Source organism: Balaenoptera acutorostrata, chromosome 9 (assembly GCF_949987535.1).
Source record: "Balaenoptera acutorostrata chromosome 9, mBalAcu1.1, whole genome shotgun sequence".
NCBI classification, from domain to species: Eukaryota; Metazoa; Chordata; class Mammalia; order Artiodactyla; family Balaenopteridae; genus Balaenoptera; species Balaenoptera acutorostrata.
The window spans coordinates 72,845,695-72,869,595 of record NC_080072.1 but is presented as its reverse complement, the minus strand read 5'-3'; the positions used below and the strand labels follow the sequence as shown (position 1 = coordinate 72,869,595).

General features: G+C 40.9%; 1 protein-coding gene across 1 annotated transcript; it reads left to right on the top strand.

The window, feature by feature from the left end:
- The first annotated feature begins 11,044 nt into the window (after positions 1–11,044).
- Positions 11,045–11,968, top strand: LOC130708883 (lysine-specific demethylase 4D-like). Its single transcript, XM_057553278.1, is given in 1 exon segment — positions 11,045–11,968. A coding segment is annotated over 1 exon segment (921 nt). The 5' UTR covers positions 11,045–11,047.
- Positions 11,969–23,901: the final 11,933 nt, after the last annotated feature.

Sequence of the window (23,901 nt, the reverse complement as noted above, 5' to 3'; positions counted from 1 at the left end):
GGCTGTCTGCAAGATGGAGAATGGGGAATATGGTTGAGTCTGGGTTCGAAAGCCTGGGAACCAGGAGTGCCCATGTCAGATGTCCCAAAGCAAGAGAAGACGGATGCGTCTGCTCAAGCAGAGAGAGTAAATTCACCCCTACTCTGCTCTTTTGTTGAATATGGGCTCTCAGTGATTTGGGTGATCCCACCTGCAGTGGTGAAGGCGCTCTTTACTCAGTCTAATGATGCAAGTGCTAATCTCTTCCCTGAAGAGCCACGCAGAACACACAGAAATGATGCTTTACCAGCTATCTGGGCATCTCTTAGCCCAGTCTACATGTGAAATTAACCATCACAGTCATTAGTTTGGAATCATTTAAATATATCAGACGTTCCCATCATGGTGCTTTTGGTTCTTTAAACCATTGTTCCACCCTGAGTTCATAAAGACATTCTTCAATATTTTCTCTTAAAATTCTGTATTTTATCCATCTGTAATGCACCTCAAATTTATTTATGTAAGTGGTATGAGGTCAAGCTCCAATTCCACTCCGTGCACAAAATAGTGCCAATGCCACTACCACATATTGAATAGCCCATCCTTCCCCATTGGTTTGGTATGCTACCTCCATCATAGGCAGACTCCCACATATCCATGTGTCTGTGTCTGGCCTCTCTATTCTGTACGCAGATACATTTGTCCATTGCAGCTCAAATACCACAGTTCGGTAGAGGAGAAGTCACCCCTCTATGTTCTTCTTTTTTTTTTTTTTTTTTGTTCTTCTTTTAAGGAATCATCTTGGAGATTCTTGCTTGAATACTTCCCTACTTACTAGATCTGTCACCTTGAGCAAGTTTCTTAATATCTCCTTGATGCGGTTTCCTCATATGAGAAATAGGGTTCATAGGATTTCCCTTATAGGGTCATTATGAAGATAAGGCATAAATAAATTATTCTATGCAGAGTGCATTGCACAGTGTCTGGCATTAGATAGTCACCATATATTAGCTATTTTTAATAATATTTGTTCTGTTAGAGGTACAGAGAAACTTCTGTGGATCAAAAACAATGAAAAAGAGAGAGAAAAGACAAATCAAAGAGTGAGAACAGATATCGTGTTACTCATAGCCAGTAAAGAAGTAATAAGCAGAACATATAACTACTACCAAGACAGACAACCCAGCAGAAAAATGGACAAAATACTTGATGAGGCACTTCCTGAAGGAGCACCTCCAATCAGCCAATAATCATCAGAAAATTGGTTCACTCCTATTAGGAACCAAGTAAATGCAAATCATTATGAGCTACCCCTATGCCCTCACCTGATCGGCTAAAACTAAAAAGGCAGAAAATCACCAAAGGTTTGCAAAAGTGAAGGGTGATGAGCACCCTTGCATGCAGCTAGTGCGTAAACTGGTAAAATGTGTTGAAATAATTTGGCAAGTTGAAGTTTACATATTCTATGGCCAGTATACACGTCAGAGAAGTTTCAGAGCAACGCTGTTTGTAAGAGACCAAAAGTGGAAACAACCCAAAGCCCCATCAACAGTAGAAAGTTTATATGGTTGAATACTTTACAGCCCTGAAACAGAAAATTCCAGCTGCATGTAACGGTGTAAATGATGAAAAAATACACCAAAAATACACTAAAGTACATGAATACAGTTGTGTTTCTTCAAGGTTATATAAAGTTTTCAAAAATGGACAGAGTTTTAATTTTATAATGTTTACCAAAATTACTACGTGAATAGTTAGGATAAGGTCAGTGTAGGAGGCAGAAGGGGCTGTAATCTGGGAAAAAGAGCACAAGTCAGGCAGCCAGGTGCCTGGCAATGTTGCATTTCTTGACCTGAGTAGTGGTTCCACTTCTGTTCACTCTATAGTGATTTGCTGAAGTGTACATATATGCTTTACAGATTTCTGTGAACAGTTTTTATTTCATAATTTAAAATATTTTTAAAAGTGCTCTAAAAAATTGTCACATAGTGGTTCATAGAATCATTTGGTTTATAGTGTGTTGTATTGTAGACTGTTTCCAAAACTCAGATTATGTTTCTAATCTTTTTCATTCTAATATTATTTATTGATGCCTTCTACTGTTTATTTATTATTTACCATATTATATTTAGTAATACCTAATTTTTGGACAGTTTTAGACTTACAAAAATTTGAGCACGTGGATCAGGGAGTATTGACCCGACTCCACTCACATGTCCCCCTATTAGTAACATCTTACTTCCCATGGTGTATTGATTACAATTAATGAACCAATGTCAACATGTTATTGTCTACTAAAGGCTGTCATTTGTTCAGATTTCCTTGCCTTTTACCCAACGTCCTTTTTCTGTTCAAAGATCTCATCTAAAATGTCAAATTACATTTAGTTTTCATGTCTCCTTAGGTTTCTCTTGGCTGTAACAGATTCTCAGACTTTCCTCGTTTTTGACCAAAAGTTTGTATAGAAACCTGACAGTTTGGGGGAATACTGGTCAGGTATATTGTAGGATGCCCCTCTATTGGAATTTGATGCTTTTCTTATGATTATCTTGGGTTTCTGTATGTTTTTGGAGGAAGATTACGGAGGGAATTTTATCACATTTTAATCACATCATATCAAGGACATATACTATCAAAGTAATTTATGACTTTTTTTTTTTTTGGCCACGTCTCGCAGTTTGTGGGATCTTAGTTCCCTAGCCAGGGATCGAACCTGGGCCCTAGGCAGTGAAAGCTCGGAGTCCTAACCACTGTACTGCTGGGGAATTCCCAGTTTATGACTCTTGATGTTGACCTGGTAAAAATGGTGTTTGGCAGGGTCCTCCTCTATAAAATCACTGCCCCTCCCCGACTCCCATCCCCGATTGCCACTCTGCACCTGCTTCTCACGCTCAGGGAGCACTCCTTTCCTGTAGCAGGGAGGACTATATAATTTATTAACCAGTTCTTTATTTTTTACGTAACAGACTTCTATTTTATTAATCATTTATATTTTTGTATATGGTTGTTTCCCTTTTGTTTTTTGAATTGTTCTATCATTTTTATCTTTTTTTTCTTTCAAATAATTCGGAGGTATTTTGGTTTAGTTCTTACTAACTACTTGCGTACAACTAAAAATCAATAGATTTTTAGCTCTTATATGGATATTGTTGTATATGTTATGTGGATATTCATTTTTAAATAAATATGGTTGTGTTTAGTTTTTTGATTATTGACTTTCAATTTTAATTTCATGATTGAAATAAAAGATTGATCAAGATGGTACTCAATATGTTGATTCTATGGAATTTTTATTGAGATTTATTATGTGGTCTTACAGTGGTAAATTTTTGTAAATGTTTTATATGTGTTGAAAAACATTTTGCTATGTGGTTGCTGCAGGTAATATAATCAAACTTGTTAAATTTATTGTTTAAACTTTTATAACATTATTAATTTTCTTCTCTCCATGTCTATCAGTTTCTGGGAGAACAGTGTTTGAAAAAACAAACCTCCCACCATGATTGCAAATATGTCAGTTTTACCTTATAATTCTCAGTCTTTGTGTTCTATATCTCAGTGCTGTGTGTCTAGGTGCGTAAAGTGCATCACTGTAATCTTTCCCGTGAGATTTTCTTTTTGATAACTATAAGCTGTCCTTCTTTTACCTTATAAATACATTCGATATTAATTGCTGCTAGACCAGGTTTCTTTTGTTTAATATTTGCTTGGTTTGACTTTCCCACTCCTTTTATTTTCAACCTCTTAGCTCGCTGTAAGGTTGGTTTAAAAAATCAAAAGGGCTCAGACAAAGTGGGCTGACCAAGCAGAGCAATTACCCATGATTGGTGCTGATCAAATTATACCTTTGCCCCGGTAGAAAGCCAGAGCCATCAGGATATGGGTCTGCATTTGGAGGCCAGCTGCCCAGAGAACACTGTCTCTCTCTCTGGGTCCTTGAATATCTCCAACTGGAATCAGGATTTTGTTGGTAGAAGGTAGGTCACTTTATTTCTGTAATTTGTGCTTATGAGCAAAAGAGTTATTTTCCTACCAGAAGTTTTAAAAAATGACACTATTTATGCATAGAGAGAGAGAGAGAGAGAGAGAGAGAGAGAGAGGGAACTATACATTGGGATATCCTTTTGAGTTTTTTTGTTTTTTTGTTTTTTTACAATTCAGTAGCATTTAATACGTTCACAGCGTTGTGCAACCATCAACATTCTCTAGTTCCAGAACATTTTCATCATCCCAAAAGGAAACCCACACCCATTAGCAGTCACTCCCTATTCCCCCCAGCCCCTGGCAACCAATAATCTACTTTCTGTTCCTGTGAATTTGCCTATTCTGGACATTTCACTTAGATGCAATCATACAATGTGTGGTCTTTGTGTTTGGCTTTCGCTCAGCACAATGTTTCTAAAGTTCATCCATGTTGTAGCAGGTATTTAGTACTTAATTCATCTTTATGGCCAAATAATATTCCATTGTGTTGATAGTCCGCATTTTGTGTATCCATTCAGCTGTTTATGAGCACTTGGGCTGTTTTCACATTTTGGTGATTGTGAACAGAAGCACATGTACCTTTACATCTGCATCTTGTTGTCATCTGTGGGCCCCTCTGAGGGCAGCTCTCTGCGAATGTTGGGCTGTGAGCAGGTCTTCCGGCATCTACCACACCTCCCAACCCACCTCAGCCCAGGGGACCTTTGTGTGGTCTGGGGGGGCTTGGACTCATCAGTCACCACCTCAAACAGAGAGGATCCACTGGAGTTATTTTGTTTCCTCTCAGGGGCTAGGCATTTACAACTCAGACACCAGAATCTGCTCCTTTGTCTCTGTTTTCTGCTAATACATCCGTAAGGCAGAGAACAAGACTGGTCTGGTTGCTGCCACGATGAGAGGCTGGACGAGCCAGGGACGACGGAAGACACTAGAAGATGGGGGACATGAGGGAACAAAGGTGACAGTTCGAAAATATGAGCCTACATACTTTCATTTTTACTTATTCTCTTGATGACAACTTGTACACATGATTGGAGGGTGGGACAACGTGGGACATGGAAGCCACGGCCCAGGAAAATGCGGAGGGGAGATCGGGAGGGGCCCTCTTCCCCCTCCTCAGGGCCAGTCTGCCCAGGCCCTGATACGAAGCAGGAAGGGGGGAGGCAGTGTGTGTATGTGGAGCAGGGGGGAAATCCTGCTTAGACAAGCAGACCCAGGTGGTCCTTCTTTACCAAGGGAGATGGGCAAATTGTGATCGCCAGTTCTGGAAAAGGTAGCCAGTGGGCCTTGGCAGGGGAAATCTCTCCCCAAATCCACAAAAATCCACATGGAGGGAATCCTCCATAAGCCTGTGGATCAATGAACAAACTACATCAAGGTAGGATTTTAATGGCCTGGGATCCTTTGATCCATCGAGTCCTCTAGTTACAGAAAAGAAACCCTCCGCTCTCCTCTCTGACCCACCCTGCCCTTTGCTAGAGTCTAAATCGGCTGTTCCAGTGAACACAAGCAGCCCCACACAACTCATCGCATTTGGGATTCAGCATTTACTGAGATGTCCTGGATGAGCTGCTCTCAGATTCCCAGATTTCACTTCTTTTTTTTTTTTTTTTCACACACACACACACACACTGTATTTTATTTTTACAAGAGATAAATAGACTGACATCAAGCATTGTACATGGATGACCACAACAAAAGCAACAATGATTGCAATTACCAAACACGAAACACACTCATACTATGTCATAATATTGACATTCAGTCCAGTAATCCTCCACTGTAGCAGCTCCTTTACTTTGCAGTGAAAATTGATTTGTATATTCTTTGCCTCTGAGTCCTTGTAGGATTTTTTTTTTAATTCAAACAGAAAGTCACAAAAATTATACTTATCCTCATCAGTTCACTCAGTCCCATGTAATTAATTTTTTTTTTCATCTTGATCTTTTGTTAGCACTTTTATGAGTTCATCAGTTTTTCATTAGAGTTCTGAAAATGCTTATTCATTCAGTTCAGCAGTACAGTCAGTTACCAGAAACCTGTACTTGTCAGAGTCTTTTCCATGAATTTCTTGAAGATGAAACCCTTTTATAGGAACATATTTGCAAAAGCATCAGAGTACACCCAGAACTGTCTGTAAATGACAAAAGACTTAAAAATGACCACGGTTAAAGATTTGATGAAAGTTCATAATAATGTAGTTGACAAGAAAATTAGTTATTTCTGAGATATACATTTTAAATAACTAGGATTATGACTTATAACATTATACCAGAAGATATAAGATTTTTAGAAATTTCATGTAATGTCTGAAACATTTATGTTAACATATTTCCATACAAATAACCCAATAAAAGTTTAGTATTAGTTGTTTTGTTCGTTTGTTTTTTTATACTGCAGGTTCTTATTAGTCATCAATTTTACACACATCAGTGTATACATGTCAATCCCAATCGCCCAATTCAGCACACCACCATCCCCACCCCACTGCAGTTTTCCCCCCTTGGTGTCCATATGTTTGTTCTCTACATCTGTGTCTCAACTTCTGCCCTGCAAACCGGCTCATCTGTACCATTTCTCTAGGTTCCACATACATGCGTTAATATACGATATTTGTTTTTCTCTTTCTGACTTACTTCACTCTGTATGACAGTCTCTAGATCCATCCACGTCTCAACAAATGACTCAATTTCGTTCCTTTTTATGGCTGAGTAATATTCCATTGTATATATGTACCACTACTTCTTTATCCATTCGTCTGTTGATGGGCATTTAGGTTGCTTCCATGACCTGGCTAATGTAAATAGTGCTGCAATGAACATTCGGGTTCTTGTGTCTTTTTGAATTATGGTTTTCTCTGAGTATATGCCCAGTAGTGGGATTGCTGGGTCATATGGTAATTCTATTTTTAGTTTTTTAAGGAACCTCCATATTGTTCTCCATAGTGGCTGTATCAATTTACATTCCCACCAACAGTGCAAGAGGGTTCCCTTTTCTCCACACCCTCTCCAGCATTTGTCGTTTGTAGATTTTCTGATGATGCCCATTCTAACTGGTGTGAGGTGATACCTCATTGTAGTTTTGATTTGCATTTCTCTAATAATTAGTGATGTTGAGCATCTTTTCATGTGCTACGTGGCCATCTGTAGGTCTTCTTTGGAGAAATGTCTATTTAGGTCTTCTGCCCATTTTTGGATTGGGGTGTTTTTTTCTTTAATATTGAGCTGAATGAGCTGTTTATATATTTTGGAGATTAATCCTTTGTCCGTTGATTCGTTTGCAAATATTTTCTCCCATTCTGAGGGTTGTCTTTTCGTCTTGTTTATGGTTTCCTTTGCTGTGCAAAAGCTTTGAAGTTTCATTAGGTCCCATTTGTTTATTTTTGTTTTTATTTCCATTACTCTAGGAGGTGGATCAAAAAAGATTTTGCTGTGATTTATGTCAAAGAGTGTTCTTCCTATGTTTTCCTCTAAGAGTTTTATAGTGTCCACTCTTACAGTTAGGTCTCTAATCCATTTTGAGTTTATTTTTGTGTATGGTGTTAGGGAGTATTCTAATTTCATTCTTTTACATGTAGCTGTCCAGTTTTCCCAGAACCACTTACTGAAGAGACTGTCTTTTCTCCATTGTATATCTTTGCCTCCTTTGTCATAGATTAGTTGACCATAGGTGCGTGGGTTTATCTCTGGGCTTTCTATCTTGTTCCATTGATCTATGTTTCTGTTTTTGTGCCAGTACCATGTTGTCATGATTACTGTAGCTTTGGCCTTTTTTTTTTTTCCTTTAAAGCATAAAGGTGAAAAGGATGACATTTTATATCAGAAAGCAACATTTTTTCCCTGGTAAAATTCTCATTTATTTATGCATTTAAAGTACAAGCATTGCATGCATATCATTTTTAGATTTCTTCACTGGGGCCATGTATTTCTGTTATTAAATGAATTAAAACCTTTTTACTCTTTTTTTTTTTTTTGAAGATATATTCTCTTTATTATAGTTACTCATCACTATCATATGTGCCTTCTGGGTCACTTTGGTAGTTCATGTTACATTTTTCCACTTGTAAATTATTTTTATCATTTTACATGATGGGGAAGAAAATACACAGATGTGTATCCATTCAGAAAAATAATTCATAATGCACAGATTATAAGAGCAGACAGAATTGAAATTAAAATTCCTTATAGAATACAGATACAGATTTCCTTTTTTTTTTATTGGAGTATAATTGCTTTACAATGGTGTGTTAGTTTCTGCTTTATAACAAAGTGAATCAGTTATACATATACATATGTCCCCATATCTATTCCCTCTTGCATCTCCCTCCCTCCCACCCTCCCTATCCCACCCCTCTAGGTGGTCACAAAGCTCTGAGCTGATCTCCCTGTGCTATGCAGCTGCTGCCCACTAGCTATCTATTTTATGTTTGGTAGTGTATATATGTCCATGCCACTCTCTCACCTTGTCCCAGCCCCCCCTTCCCCCTCCCCATATCCTCAAGTCCATTCTCTAGTAGGTCTGCATCTTTATTCCCATCTTGCCCCTAGGTTCTTCATGACCATTTTTTTTTTTTTTTAGATTCCATATATATGTGTTAGCATACGGTAGTTGTTTTTCTCTTTCTGACTTACTTCACTCAGTATGACAGTCTCTAGGTCCATCCACCTCACTACAAATAACTCAATTTCATTCCTTTTTATGGCTGAGTAATATTCCATTGTATATATGTGCCACATCTTCTTTATCCATTCATCTGTTGATGGACACTTTGGTTGCTTCCATGTCCTGGCTATTGTAAATAGAGCTGCAATGAACATTTTGGTACATGACTCGTTTTGAATTATGGTTTTCTCAGGGTATATGCCCAGTAGTGGGATTGCTGGGTCGTATGGTAGTTCTATTTTTAGTTTTTTAAGGAACCTCCATACAGTACTCCATAATGGCTGTATCAATTTACATTCTCACCAACATTGCAAGAGGGTTCCCTTTTCTCCACACCCTCTCCAGCATTTATTGCTTGTAGATTTTTTGATGATGGCCATTCTGACCGGTGTGAGATGATATCTCATTGTAGTTTTGATTTGCATTTCTCTAATGATTAACGATGTTGAGCATTCTTTCCTGTGTCTGTTGGCAATCTGTATATCTTCTTTGGAGAAATGTCTATTTAGGTCTTCTGCCCATTTTTGGATTGGGTTGTTTGTTTTTTTAATGTTGAGCTGCATGAGCTGCTTGTAAATTTTGGAGATTAATCCTTTGTCAGTTGCCTCATTTGCAAATATTTTCTCGTATTCTGAGTGAACGCTATATTTCTAATAATTTGTCTATCAATGAAAAGTAATGATTAGATTTTAATTAGAATGTTTCAAGTATTTACACATTAAGGATAATGCTTGTTAAGGATGTGTACATTTGTGTTCTGTACTTTTTTCCTGCTTTTGTTTACATAGGCACTCTTTCTATAATGGTAGATTTTTATCTGTGTTCCCTTATTTTATTATAATGTGATTTGCTTGTCCTTTTCTCTCTTTTCTCTTATGCTTATGTTTTTACACTTTTAGTGGTCTACAAATTGCATTTTGGTTTCAGTCATCATTTCTATTGGGTGTTATGTTTTCTTTTGTAATTGTTTCAGCTTATATCATTGTTTTCCTTTCACTAATTTATCTTTTGGGTTAAGCCATCCAATTTCTTGAGTTGAGTGCTTAACTCCTTTATTTTCAAGCTTGCTTAATGTCCTTACACTTCAGTTAGATAGTCCTCTTTTTCTGTCTTATGATTTGCCCTAATTTTTTATTTTTACATTTCAGCTTTATTGCTGTATAATTGACTTAGAAAATTGTAAAATATTCAGTGAACTTTGTAGTGATTTGATATATATTGTGAAAGGATTCCCCCCATCTAGTTAATTAAAACAGTTACTTCATAGATTTACTTTTTTTGGTAAGAACATTTAAATCCTACCCTTCTAGAAAATTTCAACTATATATCACAGTGTTATCAACTATAATCACCATGGTTAACATTAGCTCCTGAGACTTTCTTCACTGTGTACCCTTTTACCCTCCTTTCCCTGCCCTCCCCTGCAACCACTTTTCTACTGTGGTTCTGTAAGTTTTACTTTTTTTTTTTTTTTTAAGATTCCACATATAAGTGATGCCATGCCATATTTGTCTTTCTCTGTCTTATTTCACTGGGCATAGTACCCTCCAAGACCATCCATGTTGTTGCAAAGGGCAAAATTTCATTGTTTTTATGGCTGAGTATTATTCCATTGTATATATATACCACATCTTCTGTAACCATTCAAGCATCGCTGGACATGTTCGTTGTTTCCATATATTATCCATTGTGAATAATACCTCAGAGAATGAGGGAGGACAGATATCTCCTTGATATTCTGTTTTTATTTCCTTTGGATATATACCCAGAAGTGAGACTGCAGCATCATATGTTGCTTATATTTAAAATTTTTGAGGAACTGCCATACTGTTTTCCATAGTATGCACCATAGCTGCACCAGTTTACATGCCTACCAAAAGAGTGTACTTTTTGCCCTTAAATTCAAACTTTGAAATTAAGATTGCTATACAATTTTCTTTAACTTGATGTTAAATCACTTTGTTTTGTCATCCACTTATTTTCAATATTTTGTACTTTCTGTAGGTTTGGCTTGGAAACTTCCATGAAGAGACTTTCTGCTACAGTGAGGTGAGAAGCCACCCATGCACTCAAGCCTGGGAAACTGGAGAGGCCTCAGGCACTTATATCCCTAACAGAGGAAACTCACAGAGCTGCAGGCTGAGGCAGGACTTGGCTCAGAGAGCCCTCTCCTCTATGAAATACTCTATTACCTTTGGCTCCAAAATGCTGACAAGAGCGGAGTCCTTCTGGTGGATTGACAAGCCTGGAGAAGATACCACCTCGTTTGTTTAAAAGTTCAAGTCTGAGTTCCTGCCTCTCAGATATATCTAAACTTCTTTAAAAATAAAGAAAGTATAGGGAAGGGGTTACTCCCCAGCATTCTCAGGTATCCAAAGCATACCTAAGAAGCTGGGAGTCCGTTGCTTATTCTATTGCCGCCATGCAGTCTAAGCACTTTGGTAGCCAGAACCCAAGTTGGAAGATTATGATCTTCCACCCAACCGTGGAAGAATTTGAAGATTTCAACAAATATATTGTTTACATGGCGTCGCAAGGTGCACACTGAGCTGGCCTAGCCAAGGTAATTCGACCGAAAGGATGGAAAGCCGGACAGACGTACAATGATGTCGATGACATCTTAATAGCCACTCCCCTCCAGCAGGTGACTTCTGGGCAGGCAGGTGTGTTTACTCAATACCACAAAAAGAAAAAAGCCATGACCGTGGGTGAATACCACCACTTAGCAAAGAGTGAAAAATATCGGACTCCAGCACACTTTGATTTTAAGGACCTGGAGCGAAAATATTGGAAAACACGCCTCTATGATTCACCAGTATATGGTGCGGACGTGAGTGGCTCCTTATTCGATCAAAACACGGAGCAGTGGAACCTTGGACACCTGGGAACCATTCAGGACCTGCTGGAGCAGGAGTGCGGAGTGGTCATCGAAGGCGTCAACACCCCGTACCTGTACTTCGGCATGTGGAAGACCGCCTTCGCCTGGCACACGGAGGACATGGACCTTTACAGCATCAACTACCTGCACTTCGGGGAGCCCAAGACGTGGTACGCGGTGCCCCTGGAGCACGGCCGGCGCCTGGAACGCCTGGCCAGGGAGCTTTTCCCGGGCAGCGTGCGGGGCTGTGAGGCCTTCCTGCGGCACAAGGTGGCTCTCATCTCGCCCACGGTCCTCAAGGACAACGGCATCCCCTTCGATCGGGTCACTCAGGAGGCTGGAGAGTTCATGGTGACCTTTCCCTATGGCTACCACTCTGGCTTCAACCATGGCTTCAACTGCGCGGAAGCCATCAATTTCGCCTCCCCGCGCTGGACCGATTATGGCAAAGTGGCCTGGGAATAGGGCTCTGCATGACTTTTGGAAAAATCTGGGTCAGAATAAGGGAGATTTCAGGTGAGCACCCTTAGGAGATTAAAAGTCGGTGGCTGGGTGGGGGCTCTAAAGGGGACCTATAATTACCAGCTGGGAAGGGAGTTGGAGGGTAGAATAGTAGCATTAAGACCAGAGATTTATAAGGTACTGAAACTGTGTGTGTGTGTTGTGTGTGTGTGTGTGTGTGTGTGTGTGTGTGTTGCCTCCTGTTTTCCTGAAGCAATATGGAATGAAGACATTGTTTTCTTGGAGCAGGCTTGGAGATGGAAGAATAAGATGAGTGTGGCCATGAAGAGGTGAGGAAGATGAGCTTTGTCTCTGGCATGCACTGCAGAGAAGAAAGGAGACTTGGGGAGGTCTGCATTGTCACCAGACTGTGAGGCCACCTTCCCTGGCCTCTCTCCAGAGCTGCAGAAGCTTTCCTTCCTCATCATGGCAGAGAGGGTGACTCCCAGGAGAACCTGACTCTGCCCATTATGAAATTTTGTCCTTGGTATGGGAAATTCCAGAAAGGCTATTACTCTGGATAGTAATAATGATTCTCTATTCAGTACTCCTTCCCTATCGCCTCCCCTGCAGCCTCTTCTTTTTCTTTTAATGGTGAAGTAAATAAATGTGATGCTGTTGATGTGGTTTTGTGTTTTCCCTCCATCCACAAACTCAGTCCATCCATGCACCCACTCTGTATGCATAGGTGCAAAGTTGAATCTGAAGCATGTTGTCTTTCGTAAAGCAAACTTTTCCGCAGTCACTGCTTTGACCTTTCCGACAGTTACTTAGAGGGGAGAACTGGACTTAGAGTCAGCAGAAATGGCATTCAAACCTGCGCTTTGCTACTTTCTAGTCGTGGGACCTTCAGCAAAAAAATCATTGATTTTCTCTGAGCCAGAATTACAGTGCGAGAGTTTTGTGAAGATACTGGGGATGTAAATGTGACAGGCATGTAGGAGGTGCTCAGTTAATTTGATGTGCATTCATACACTCTCCTGGCCTCTAGGGCCAGCCCAAGGCCAAGGACATCCGCTCATATTCTTTCTCTGATGCTCAGTTCTTCTGTTGTTTTCCTCACCACCCCCCAGGCTTACACGTTACTTTTCTTTAATTAATAGACTTTATTTTTTCAGAGTAGTTCACAACAAAATTAAGTGGAAAATACAGAGGATTCCCACATACTCCTTCCCAGGCTCCTCCACCATCATCCACAGCAGAAAGGAACATTTGTTACAATCGATGAACCTGCCCTGACACCTCATTATCACCCAGAGTCCGTAATTTAATTTATGGTTCACTCTTGGTGTTGTACAGTCTATGGATTTGACCAATGTATAATGACGTGTATCTACACTTATAATACCATACAGAATAGTTTCATTGCCTAAAACTCCTCTGTGCTCTGCCTATTCATCTCCCCTTCCCCCCTCCCTCGACAACCCCTGATCATTTTACTGCTTCCATAGTTTTGTTTTTCCAAATGACTTCTTTCACGTAATAATATGCCTTTAACTTTCCTCCACGTTTAGTGGTTTTATAGCTCATTTCCTTCTGTTGCTGAATAATTTTCCATTGTATGGTGTACCACCCTTTATTTATCCACTCACCTGCTGAAGGACATCTTGGATGCTTCCAAGTTTTTCTGCAATTATGAATAAAACTACTATAAACATTTGTGTGCAGGTTTTGGTGTGGATGTAAGTTTTCAGCTCATCTGAGTAAATACCAAAGAGTGCAATCTCTGGATTGTATGGTGAGACTATATTTAGTTTTGTAAGAAACTGCCAATTATTCTTACCGGTAGAAAACTGATCTTTTTTTTTTTTTTTTTGCTCCTGATCTACCTCATGTTTGCACAAAAGGTCACACATACCCATTTGCAAATTCCACTCCTTGGGGTATTTCTCCTTGTTACAGTGTTACAAAGGCAAGGTAAAGATTTCACAATCAGTCAAGAGCCAGAGGACCCAGCCTATTCAGACTCCTACACCAACTTGTTTAGTAGTCCTTCAACAAATCAGGTTTCGATGGCTCTCCACTTGCCAGTTTAGGCAAAATGAGCTCTTACCCACATTGCACCTCTGAGAGAGTTTGCACATAACAAGTTCAGATCCGGGCAAACATAATTTGTGCTAACTAAATATTACCTATTATCACTATTACTTAGGACCCAAAGTTGTAAGATGAACATTAGAACCTGTATTTAAACGTAACTTGTAGAGGTTGGAGTTCGGGTCTTGGGACTCCTCTAAGATTTATAAAAAGCATCAGTTATGGATTTGTCTGACTACCTGGCCACAATGAATTATTCAAAGAGATTAACCATTACACCAATTCAGTTTCCGTGTGAGTAAGGACTCCTTTCCAGATATTTAGAAATAACTTCACCATGATATTTATGTCGTTAGATGGTGACCATATATGGGTTTGTTTTTTTTTTGTTTTTTTTAATAAATTTATTTATTACTTTATTTTATTTTTGGCTGCATTGGGTCTTCGTTGCTGCACGTGGACTTTCTCTAGTTGTGGCGATCGGGGGGCTACTCTTCGTTGTGGTGTGCGGGCCTCTCATTGCAGTGGCTTCTCTTGTTGCAGAGCATGGGCTCTAGGCGTGCAGGCTTCAGTAGTTGCAGCACGCAGGCTCAGTAGCTGTGGCTCGCGGGCTGTAGAGCGCTGGCTCAGTAGCCGTGGCGCATGGGCTCAGTTGCTCCACGGCAGTGGGATCTTCCCGGACCAGGGCCCGAACCCGTGTCCCCTGCATTGGCAGGCAGACTCTCAACTACTGCGCCACCAGGGAAGCCCCATATATGGGTTTTGAAGTTGCTTTTTCCCCCAATGTTTGTGTTACCTTTCATCACTTTAAATAGGAAACCACAAACAGATGCTAGGAATTGGCTACCGAGATAAGTGGAATGGACGCTGAGCTGAGTTGAACAGATCCTGGTGAGGAACAGCCCTTGCCCATCCCGCTCTGCTCACCAGCCTCTCAAACTGAAATGCCTCACAAGCTCCTTGTCATTGACCTGCAGTGATTACAGGGTAATAATGAGACCCTTCTCACGGTTCCTCAGCAAGTGGTGGGTGTTAGGGGGATAAGCAATTTCAGGGAGGACAGAGGAAGGGCACAACTGAGCCCTGTTGGACATGGGTAACATGATGGAGGTGCCACTCTATGAAAATGCAACATTTGTGTGGCCAGGTTTCTGGATTTTTCTAGGATCCTGGCATCCAGTATCCTCGTGCCCTAAATGTTCAGGCCCCTCTACCTAACACAGAGCTACGTCTAGGCCTGTAGACTTCAGAGAGCAGCTTTTCTCTGTCCCATCTCTCAGAGAGCCTCTTCTCAAAAGATTCACATGGTGCCTATATATTTCAGGGCCCGTTCACTCACTCACTTATTCATTCATTCATTCAGCACGTGTTTACTAAGCACTTACCGTGTACCAGGCACTGTTTGTGGAATTGGGGCACAACAGTGAAAAAGGCAAAGTTTCAGTTCTCCTGGATCTTATATTCCCATTATAAAGAGACACATAACAAGTCAAGCAGTCATAAGGGCTAGGAGAAAAAATAAAGCAGAGTAAGGGGTTAGAGAGTGACAAGACTGCTATGTCGGAGAGGGTGGTCTCTTGGGAGTGTGGTCTTCGAGTGTGCCCTGTGGACAAGGGAGTGAGAGCATCATTCTAGGCAGAGGGACAACACATGCAAATACCTGCGGTGGGGGCAGCCTTAAGGTGCTCACAGATTAGCAACGTGGCTGGAGAGCAGGACAGAGGCGGCGGGAGCTGAGGCGGGGGGAAGGCACAGTATGTCATAACTCAGTTAATGCAAACTCCTCCCACTGAGTGATCGGGGCCATTGGTGTTTTAGGTGAGCTGGGGATGGAGGAATTTGGGGGCCACAGAGTCTTTGAAAGCACTGATAATTCACAGCCATCCCTGGAAATGGCTCTATCTTTCCTCCCAGAGGCAAATCCTGAGAGCAGAAGGTCTGTAGGTTCTGGTTTCCTGCTGTATCAGCTGACATGTCACGTTTCTGACTCGTATTGAATTAGGTGGGACTTTAACAGACCCAGCAGATCACTGGCATTCATTAAATTGACAACAGCCATCCCAGCTACTTATGAGCAACTCCAAATCAATGCAGTCAATATTTTGGAATTGTGCTGAGGCCCATATTCAAATAATGTGGAGAGCAGTGAACGAAGCTCCTCAGGAGACTTCAGGAGAAATTCTCTGGAAAAACGGCTACCAGGTGAGAGATCAGGTGTCAGAGTTGAACGGGCTATAGATTTAGAATTTGAGGCTATGCGCGGGAAATCCTGGCTCCAGATAAGGATAATTTTTAGGAAAGAGCTAGGATTAAGAATTTGCAAAGAAAGAGCTCAGGATCCATTCCCTGGGAATGTCAAGGGTCTATTGCATAAGTTTCTTTTTCCGGAGAAACTCCTTAGTAACCAGGTGACCTAACCTCACCTCTCCTGTGGTATATCACCTTGACTGTACTTACACATGACCGTCTAGGACCCTGAGAACTTTATTAACCTATGGTTTAGCTCATGGATTGAACCAGATTAATACAGTTGATAATTACCTTTCTTGGCTTTCTCTGTTTAGTGAAGACTCAATGAAAATTGTCGACTAAGTGAATGACTTGAAACCAACAATAGAAATGAAACAAGAGCTAGCATCATAAGAAACACCTAAAATAAATAAATAATTCCTATTATAGTATAATTGCTTCCATGTTAAATGTCTTTTAAAATAAGATATACAGTTCTAAGATGGGGGTTGAAATAACTTACAGAGCCAGAGAATAAACTCTGTTTCTCTTTTCTGATATGAGATCTTCATTCATTGACGCAACAAATATTGTTAAGCCCCCTCACCGTGCCAGTCTAGTACTACATGCTAAGGGAACATACTATGAAGTTTATGACCTGCTTGGAAACAGACAGGCAATTAGGCAGTTTCACCACGCCACAGCTTCTTCCCAGCTACCATAACCATAGGCAGGCTCTCCCCCAAACTGCTGGTTTTAGAGCCTGTGAAGAAAGGTATCTTTTACTGGGAACAGTCAGCCTCAAGTTCAGGGCCAAAGCCTCTTGGGGCTCTCAGACGTGTTTCAGTCTGTTCTCGGGCTCATGGCAGCTCTCTTGTTCACTTTTCTCAATCGTACCTGACAAATGGGCACAAGTCACATTTTGGGGAGAATGATGGCTGTTCCAGGTATTCTTTTCTTACCAGGGCTGCAGGGGGATGGGACTGGCTTTGAATGCCCCCACTGGCTGCTTCACTCTAGGAATGAGTGTGGCTTATTGTCAAATCCCCCCCTTCCTCCGCCCATGACATTGACATTCCTTGGCTCTTTTAGGGAGCCGGGTCATTTCAATCCCATTTCTTGTGTTTCATTCCGATTTCCCACTCTCTCCCCCCTTGCTATGGACCGAATGTGTCTTCCTAAAATTCATATGTTGACACCTTAATCTCCAATTAGGGATTTGCAGGTGGGGCCATTGGGAAGTCATTAGATCATGAGGGTTGAGCCCTCATGAATGAGATTATTGCCCTTCTAAAAAGAGAGATGATTATTCTCTTCACCATGTGAGGATGCAGCAAGAAGGTGGCTGTCTGTAAAGCAGGAAGAGAGCCCTCACCAAGAAGCTGACCATGCTGGCACCCTAGGCTTGGACTTCGGCCTTCAGAACCGTGAAAAAAAAATGTTGTTCAATCCCCCCAGTTTATGGTACCTTGTGATAGCAGCCCAAATGGATAAAGACACCCTCGTAACTGCTTGTCTACAGTTCACACTGGCTACTCTAGGAGAAAGGTAAAAACAAGTAGGCTAGAGACAGGAAACGTGGTTATCATATTATGAGTGTCTACAATGTGCCAAGAACCCTGACTCCCAATTTGTATACATCGTTCACTTTTCTTTCCAAGAGCTCAGTCTGTAGAGTCGGGCAGATGGAGATTGGAAGCCCAGCTCTGCCTTTTGCTAGGGCGACGGGCAAGTGACTCGGCACTCCTAGGCCCCTGCTCCTGGGAGAGCCAGTGGGGCCCAGCACACACCCTGTGTCCAAACACCAGGGCTGCGCTCATAAAACCGTGTGACCTCAGCGGGCTGCTTCTGGACATGATAATAACAGTACTCACAGCAATAGGATGGTTGTGAAGCTCAACTGACTTAATATAAGTAAGAGACTTAGAGTAGTAACCAGCTTGAAGTAAAAATAAGCTATTATTTCACATCTAGTTGAAGATTTTGTTTAAAAAAGTGTGATTTCAGCACAGTGTTCGACAAGAAGCACACAACAAAGTCTAGCTATTATTGAAGTTATTATTATTACTTATTTTGTATTACTTTAATAATATTATTCATTACTATTATTACTTTCAGACTTAGAGGTGACAGACCTGGGGTTGTCCCTGCTAAAGTACTTGAAAGGAGAATGAAAAAGGAAATGGCTATAGCTTTTTCTTCTTCCTTTTTTTTAACTTTTTATTTTATATTGGAGTATAGGTGAACAGCAATGTTGTGTTAGTTTCAGGTGCACAGCAAAGTGATTCATTTATACATATACATGTATCTACTCTTTTTCAAATTCTTTTCCCATTAAGTTGTTAGGTAATATTGAGCAGAGTTCCCTGTGCTATGCAGTAGGTCCTTGTTGGTTATCCATTTTAAATATAGCAGTGTGTACATGTTAATCCCAAACTCCCTAACTATCCCTTCCCATCTTCCTGCGAATAACAGTAAGTTTTTTCTGTAAGTCTGTCTATTTCTGTTTTGTAAATATGTTCATGTGTATCATTTTTTTTAGATTCCACATATAAGCGATATCATAAAATACTTGTCTTTGTCTGACTTACTTCACTCAGTATGACAAACTCTAGGTCCATCCATGTTGCTGCAAATGGCATTATTTCATTCTTTTTAATGGCTGAGTAATATTCCATTGTATATATGTACCACTTCTTCTTTAGCCATTCCCCTGTCGATGGACATTTACGTTGCTTCCATGTCTTGGCTATTGTAAACAGTGTTGCAATGAACATTGGGGTGCATGTATCCTTTCAGACCATGTTTTTCTCCGGATATATGCCCAGTACTGTGATTGTGGGATCATATGGTAGCTCTATTTTTAGTTTTTTAAGGAACCTCCATACTGTTCTCCACAGTGGCTATACCAATTTACTTTCCCACCAACAGTGTAGGAGAGTTCCCTTTCCTTCATACCCTCTTCAGCCTTTATTAATTGTGGATTTTTTGATGATAGCCTTTCTGACTGGTGTGATGTAATATCTCACTGCAGTTTTGATTTGCATTTCTCTAATAATTAGCGATGTTGAACATCTTTTCCTGTGCCTCTTGGAAAAGGCTGTAGATTCTTATCACTCAAAGTGAGGCCGGGATCCACAGCACGGACATCGCCTTTGACTTTGGTGGAGTTCAGGAGCTCAGACTTCGGCCGCAGACCTACCACTCAGAATCTGCATTTTAAACTAGATCCCAGGTGAGTCAGGGGCATGTTCAAGGTGGACAGGCACCGCTGCAGTGCGCTGGTCCTCAACCCACTGGAATCACACTTGAAACACACTGATGTCTAGACCCTCCCCCCATCCCCTCACCACCCCAAAATTTCGGCTGCATTGGCTGCAGTACAAATGTTACAACTGCTGTGCAGTCATGGTTGACACCCACCTATCTAACTTTTGGTCCATGGGGAGTCAGGCTGCAGGGGTGGATGGGAGTTTAGATTCTTCAGCAAGCGCCAGTGAGAAGGTTTGTTTTTTTCCTCGTCAGGCCCAGTGGAAGGATGGAGGGACACGGAGAGAACACATTCTTCTCTCCCACCCTCGGCATTCCCCATCTTCATTCCAACTATGGACACGTGACAAGGCTCTGTGCAGGCTTCTTGGCCAATGTTTCTGTGTCTCTGGTTGTGGGTCACAGTGTCCAGGCTGGGCTGGCTGGCAGTCTCTCTGTCAGGCCCGTGTACCTGGGGCTTGGCTTTTGGGCGGTGGGAGTTTGTATTTCCTTGAGATGGGGTTCATCTCCTTCCTTCATCCACTCCTGCCCACTGCTCACCTTTCCTGTGAGACCCTTGACCCCTGGTAGAAAATTCCCTTTCCCACCCGGCTCAGGCCGGTTATCTAAGTGACTGTTGCTGTGAGGGGGGAGGCTCATGCCCCATCGTAATGCCAAGGAGTCTCCTGGGGGCCAGTGTACTATTATTTTGTGGGAATGAGGGTCATGGGGTTGTCATTTTCTGAATTTTCCAGAGAAGCTAACAACTTGGGATTGTATGAAAAAAAAAAAATGTAAATGTTGACAGCTAGTTAAAAAAACACTTCCAAGTCCTCGTAGCCAAATAAAACATTTCTAGAGCTCAGACTTGCCCCCTGTTCTAAACAGCCCATTGGGATTGCAGAGATTCCACAAGCCATGGAGGCTAATCCAACTGATCTCGCTGGACCTTTGGAGCTGCTAGAAAAGGGGAGACACCCGGCGTCCCCTAAGCCACGTGGCCAAGGGTCTTTAATCCAGTGACTTGTTAGTTTGGTAGCCCCTCTGCTGAAGGCACACCTTCCAGAGGCCTAAGCATGGCTGTTTCTGACACTCACCATCTAAGACCTCTGGATGTCCTCCTAGGGGGACAGGGGACCTCTCTGCCTGACCTGGGGCCAGGTATGGTAGGACTTGTGCAGGGCAGTCGTATTTCCCTAGGACAGCAGAACAGAAGGAAAGAAAGGACGGTTTACACTCTCCAATCTTCTCCCTCCCCTCTTTTGTGCCCTCCCTGAATGACAGACAGCCCCAGCGTTTGACACAGCCCCTTGCTTAACGCTGCCACGTCTCTGCTAGTGACCGAATGTTTCTCCCTCATTATTTTCTTTATACAAGATGACGTGACTTGTGTCTGTTGCTAATATTAGATCTGTAACAGATGCCCTCATTGTTGGGCCCTGGGTCCATGTGGAGCAGATTAATAAAGCAAAGACAAAGGCCTCAAATACTCAGTGACTTGAAGAGCAGAATTTGTTGCAAGGGACAGGGGCCTTACACTGTGTTGGGCAAGGTGAGGGGACAGGCCTGGGAGAGACCAGGAATTGAGACCACAGTCTAAACACCATTGGAATTGTAGGCAGAGCTCTTGGGGTAAACGGGCAGGGAGCATAAAGCATCAAGAAGAGGCATCTTCATGAGGAGACAGACAGTAATGTGGTTAAAATGACAGGTCATCTAGTCACCACTGGTGGACAAAATTAGGAGCCGGGGAACCAGGTAGCAAGTCTAGGGAGACAGTAGATGGTTCAGTGAACATGGCCAAAGTCGTGGTTCTTTTGGCTCCTTTCCATTTTTCTCAATAAAGCCTTTTGAGACAGATCAGAGGAGGGTGGTCACCTACTATGTACCTCCTGGGTCTTAGCATGGACCATTGGGACTTTCTTTGCCCCTCCCTCATCTTCTTATTGCAAGATAATTTGTGTTCTGTTTTATCTTTAATTTAATTTATTGAAGTAAAGTTGATTTATCAATACAATGTTGCATTAATTACTGCTGTACAGTAAGGTGATTCAGTTATATATATATATATATATATATATATATATATATATATATATATATATATATTCTTTTTCATGTTGTTCTCCATTATGGTTTATCACAGGATATTGAATACAGATCCCTGTGCTGTACAGTAGGACCTTGTTGTTGATCCATTCTATACATAATAGTTAGCATCTGCTAATCCCAAACTCCCAATCCATCCCTCCCTCACCCTGTGTTGTGTTTTTCAATATCTGCTGATCGTGTTTTTTTTTTCCATATTTTTATTTAGTTGCCTGAACCTTGGTGAAGTTACTGCTGCACAGCGAGGTGGAGATCGCGTCTGACTGTCTCGCCTGCTACATGGACCCACACACAGCAGGCTTTGTCCTAATGAGCACTTTCTGCCCACAGTGATCCCAGTGCTAGTGCCTCGGAAGGCTACCTGAGACTTGGTCAAGGCCAGTGGATCAAGGGTTTTTTTGGTCTCTGGAGGGTTGTGCTGCGAAGGTTCTGTGCTATCTTGATTTGGAATTGAATTATCAAGGTGAATCCTGCAGCTAACCTGTTTATAATCTGAATTTAATCTTTCTGAAAAGAAAGCCAGAGCCCTAAAAATACCTGTCTTGTAAATTCAAGGTTTTTGTAATTGCATTTTTTCCCCCCTTAATGAAAGACTGTCCACCTCCAAATAGTGAAACTATATGGAAGAAACAAACTAGCATTTGCTCAGTTTTGCTATAGGTTAAGTGCTTCACATTGTTTAGTTCATTTCATTCTCATGTCAAAAATGTGAGGTAGGTCTTATTATTCCCATTTTACAAATGAGGGATTTAAGGCTCAGAGAGCTCCAAAAGCTGATAAATGGCAGAGCTTAGATTTAAATCAAAGTCTCCTGATACCCAGACCTCTGCTTTTTCCATTTATCTGCACTCCTGGAGTTCTTTTGCAATTGCCAGATGCTGTCATATTCAGACTAAGACAGACACATATAGACAGAGATAGGACTGAAGGTTTTCCTTAATATATTTTGCAGTGATAAAAATAAACATTATTTTAAATTATTAAATTATTTATTATTTAAATTTTAAATAAAAATTATTTTAAATTCATAAGTACTTATACTGAAATAGATACTTAGGCAAATAGATTTCTGAAATAAATGTTTAAAGTTCTGTATTGAAAATCGAGATGACCTGGTAGAAAGCTGAGATTGTGAGTTCCAGGACAGCTGAGACCATGTTTTATACACTCTGTGTCTCCAGCAATTAGCACTGAGCCTAGCCCACAGTGCGGAGGAAGGCACTCAGTGTTTGCTGAATGAATAAATAAGTGTCTCCTCTATCCACATCAATATTTGGAAAAAAAGAGACCATCTACTTAAGTTAAATGGTCCTCCTTCACCCACTGAACAGACTGTTGTCTTCAACATTACTGCCATAGACTGAATGTTTGTCTCCCTCCAAAGTTCATGCGTTGAAACTTATGTGATGGTATTTGGAAGTGGAGCTTTTGGGAGGTGATTAGGTCATGAGAGTAGAGCCCTCATGAAAGGGATGAGTGCCTCTCGAAAGAGACCAGAGAGAGCTTGCTTGCCCCTTCTGCCATGTGGGCATACAGCAAAAAGACGGCCATCTATGAACCAGGAAGTTGGTTCTCACCAGACACTGACTCTGCTGGCCCCTTGACTTTGACTTCCCAGCCTCCAGAACAGTGAGAAGTAAATGCTTGTTTCTAAGCCACTATGATATTTTGTTATATCATCCTGAAAGGACTATGAAAATACTAAATAATATTAACAGGCGTTAGGCCAGAGAGCCAAGCCAAGCAGTTTATCAATATCTGGAGAAGGTGGATTTTGGTCATCTTGCTTCATCAGAACCTCCATTTCCTGTTTGTATTATAAAATGACTCAGTGCCTTGGTGATCTATGAAAAGCTAGCGAAAATGAAATACTCCTGTGAGTTTTTTAAAAAGCTATATTTACAAAAGCTACAGTGGTTTCCAAACTTCAGCTGAATTTAATACTATTTGCTTTGAAAAAGAATTTCATTTTTTCTTTTGTAAGATAGTTTTTCTGTCTAAAATTCTAAATACACAAAAATAAAACAAAATAATTTTACTTACCTATCGTGCAAAGGCAATTATTTAGCTTTTCTCAGTCTTTTATTATACTTTGCGTATGTTCACACACTGTGATCATAACATGCATTAGTTTTTTATTCTACTTTTATAATTATTCTTTCTATTATAAACATATTAATAGAACTTCATTTTCCTTTTTTCCTGGAAAGTAAAAAAAACTTTCGTAATACAAAGGCAATATATGTTTGTTTCAGTTAAATAAAACAATACAG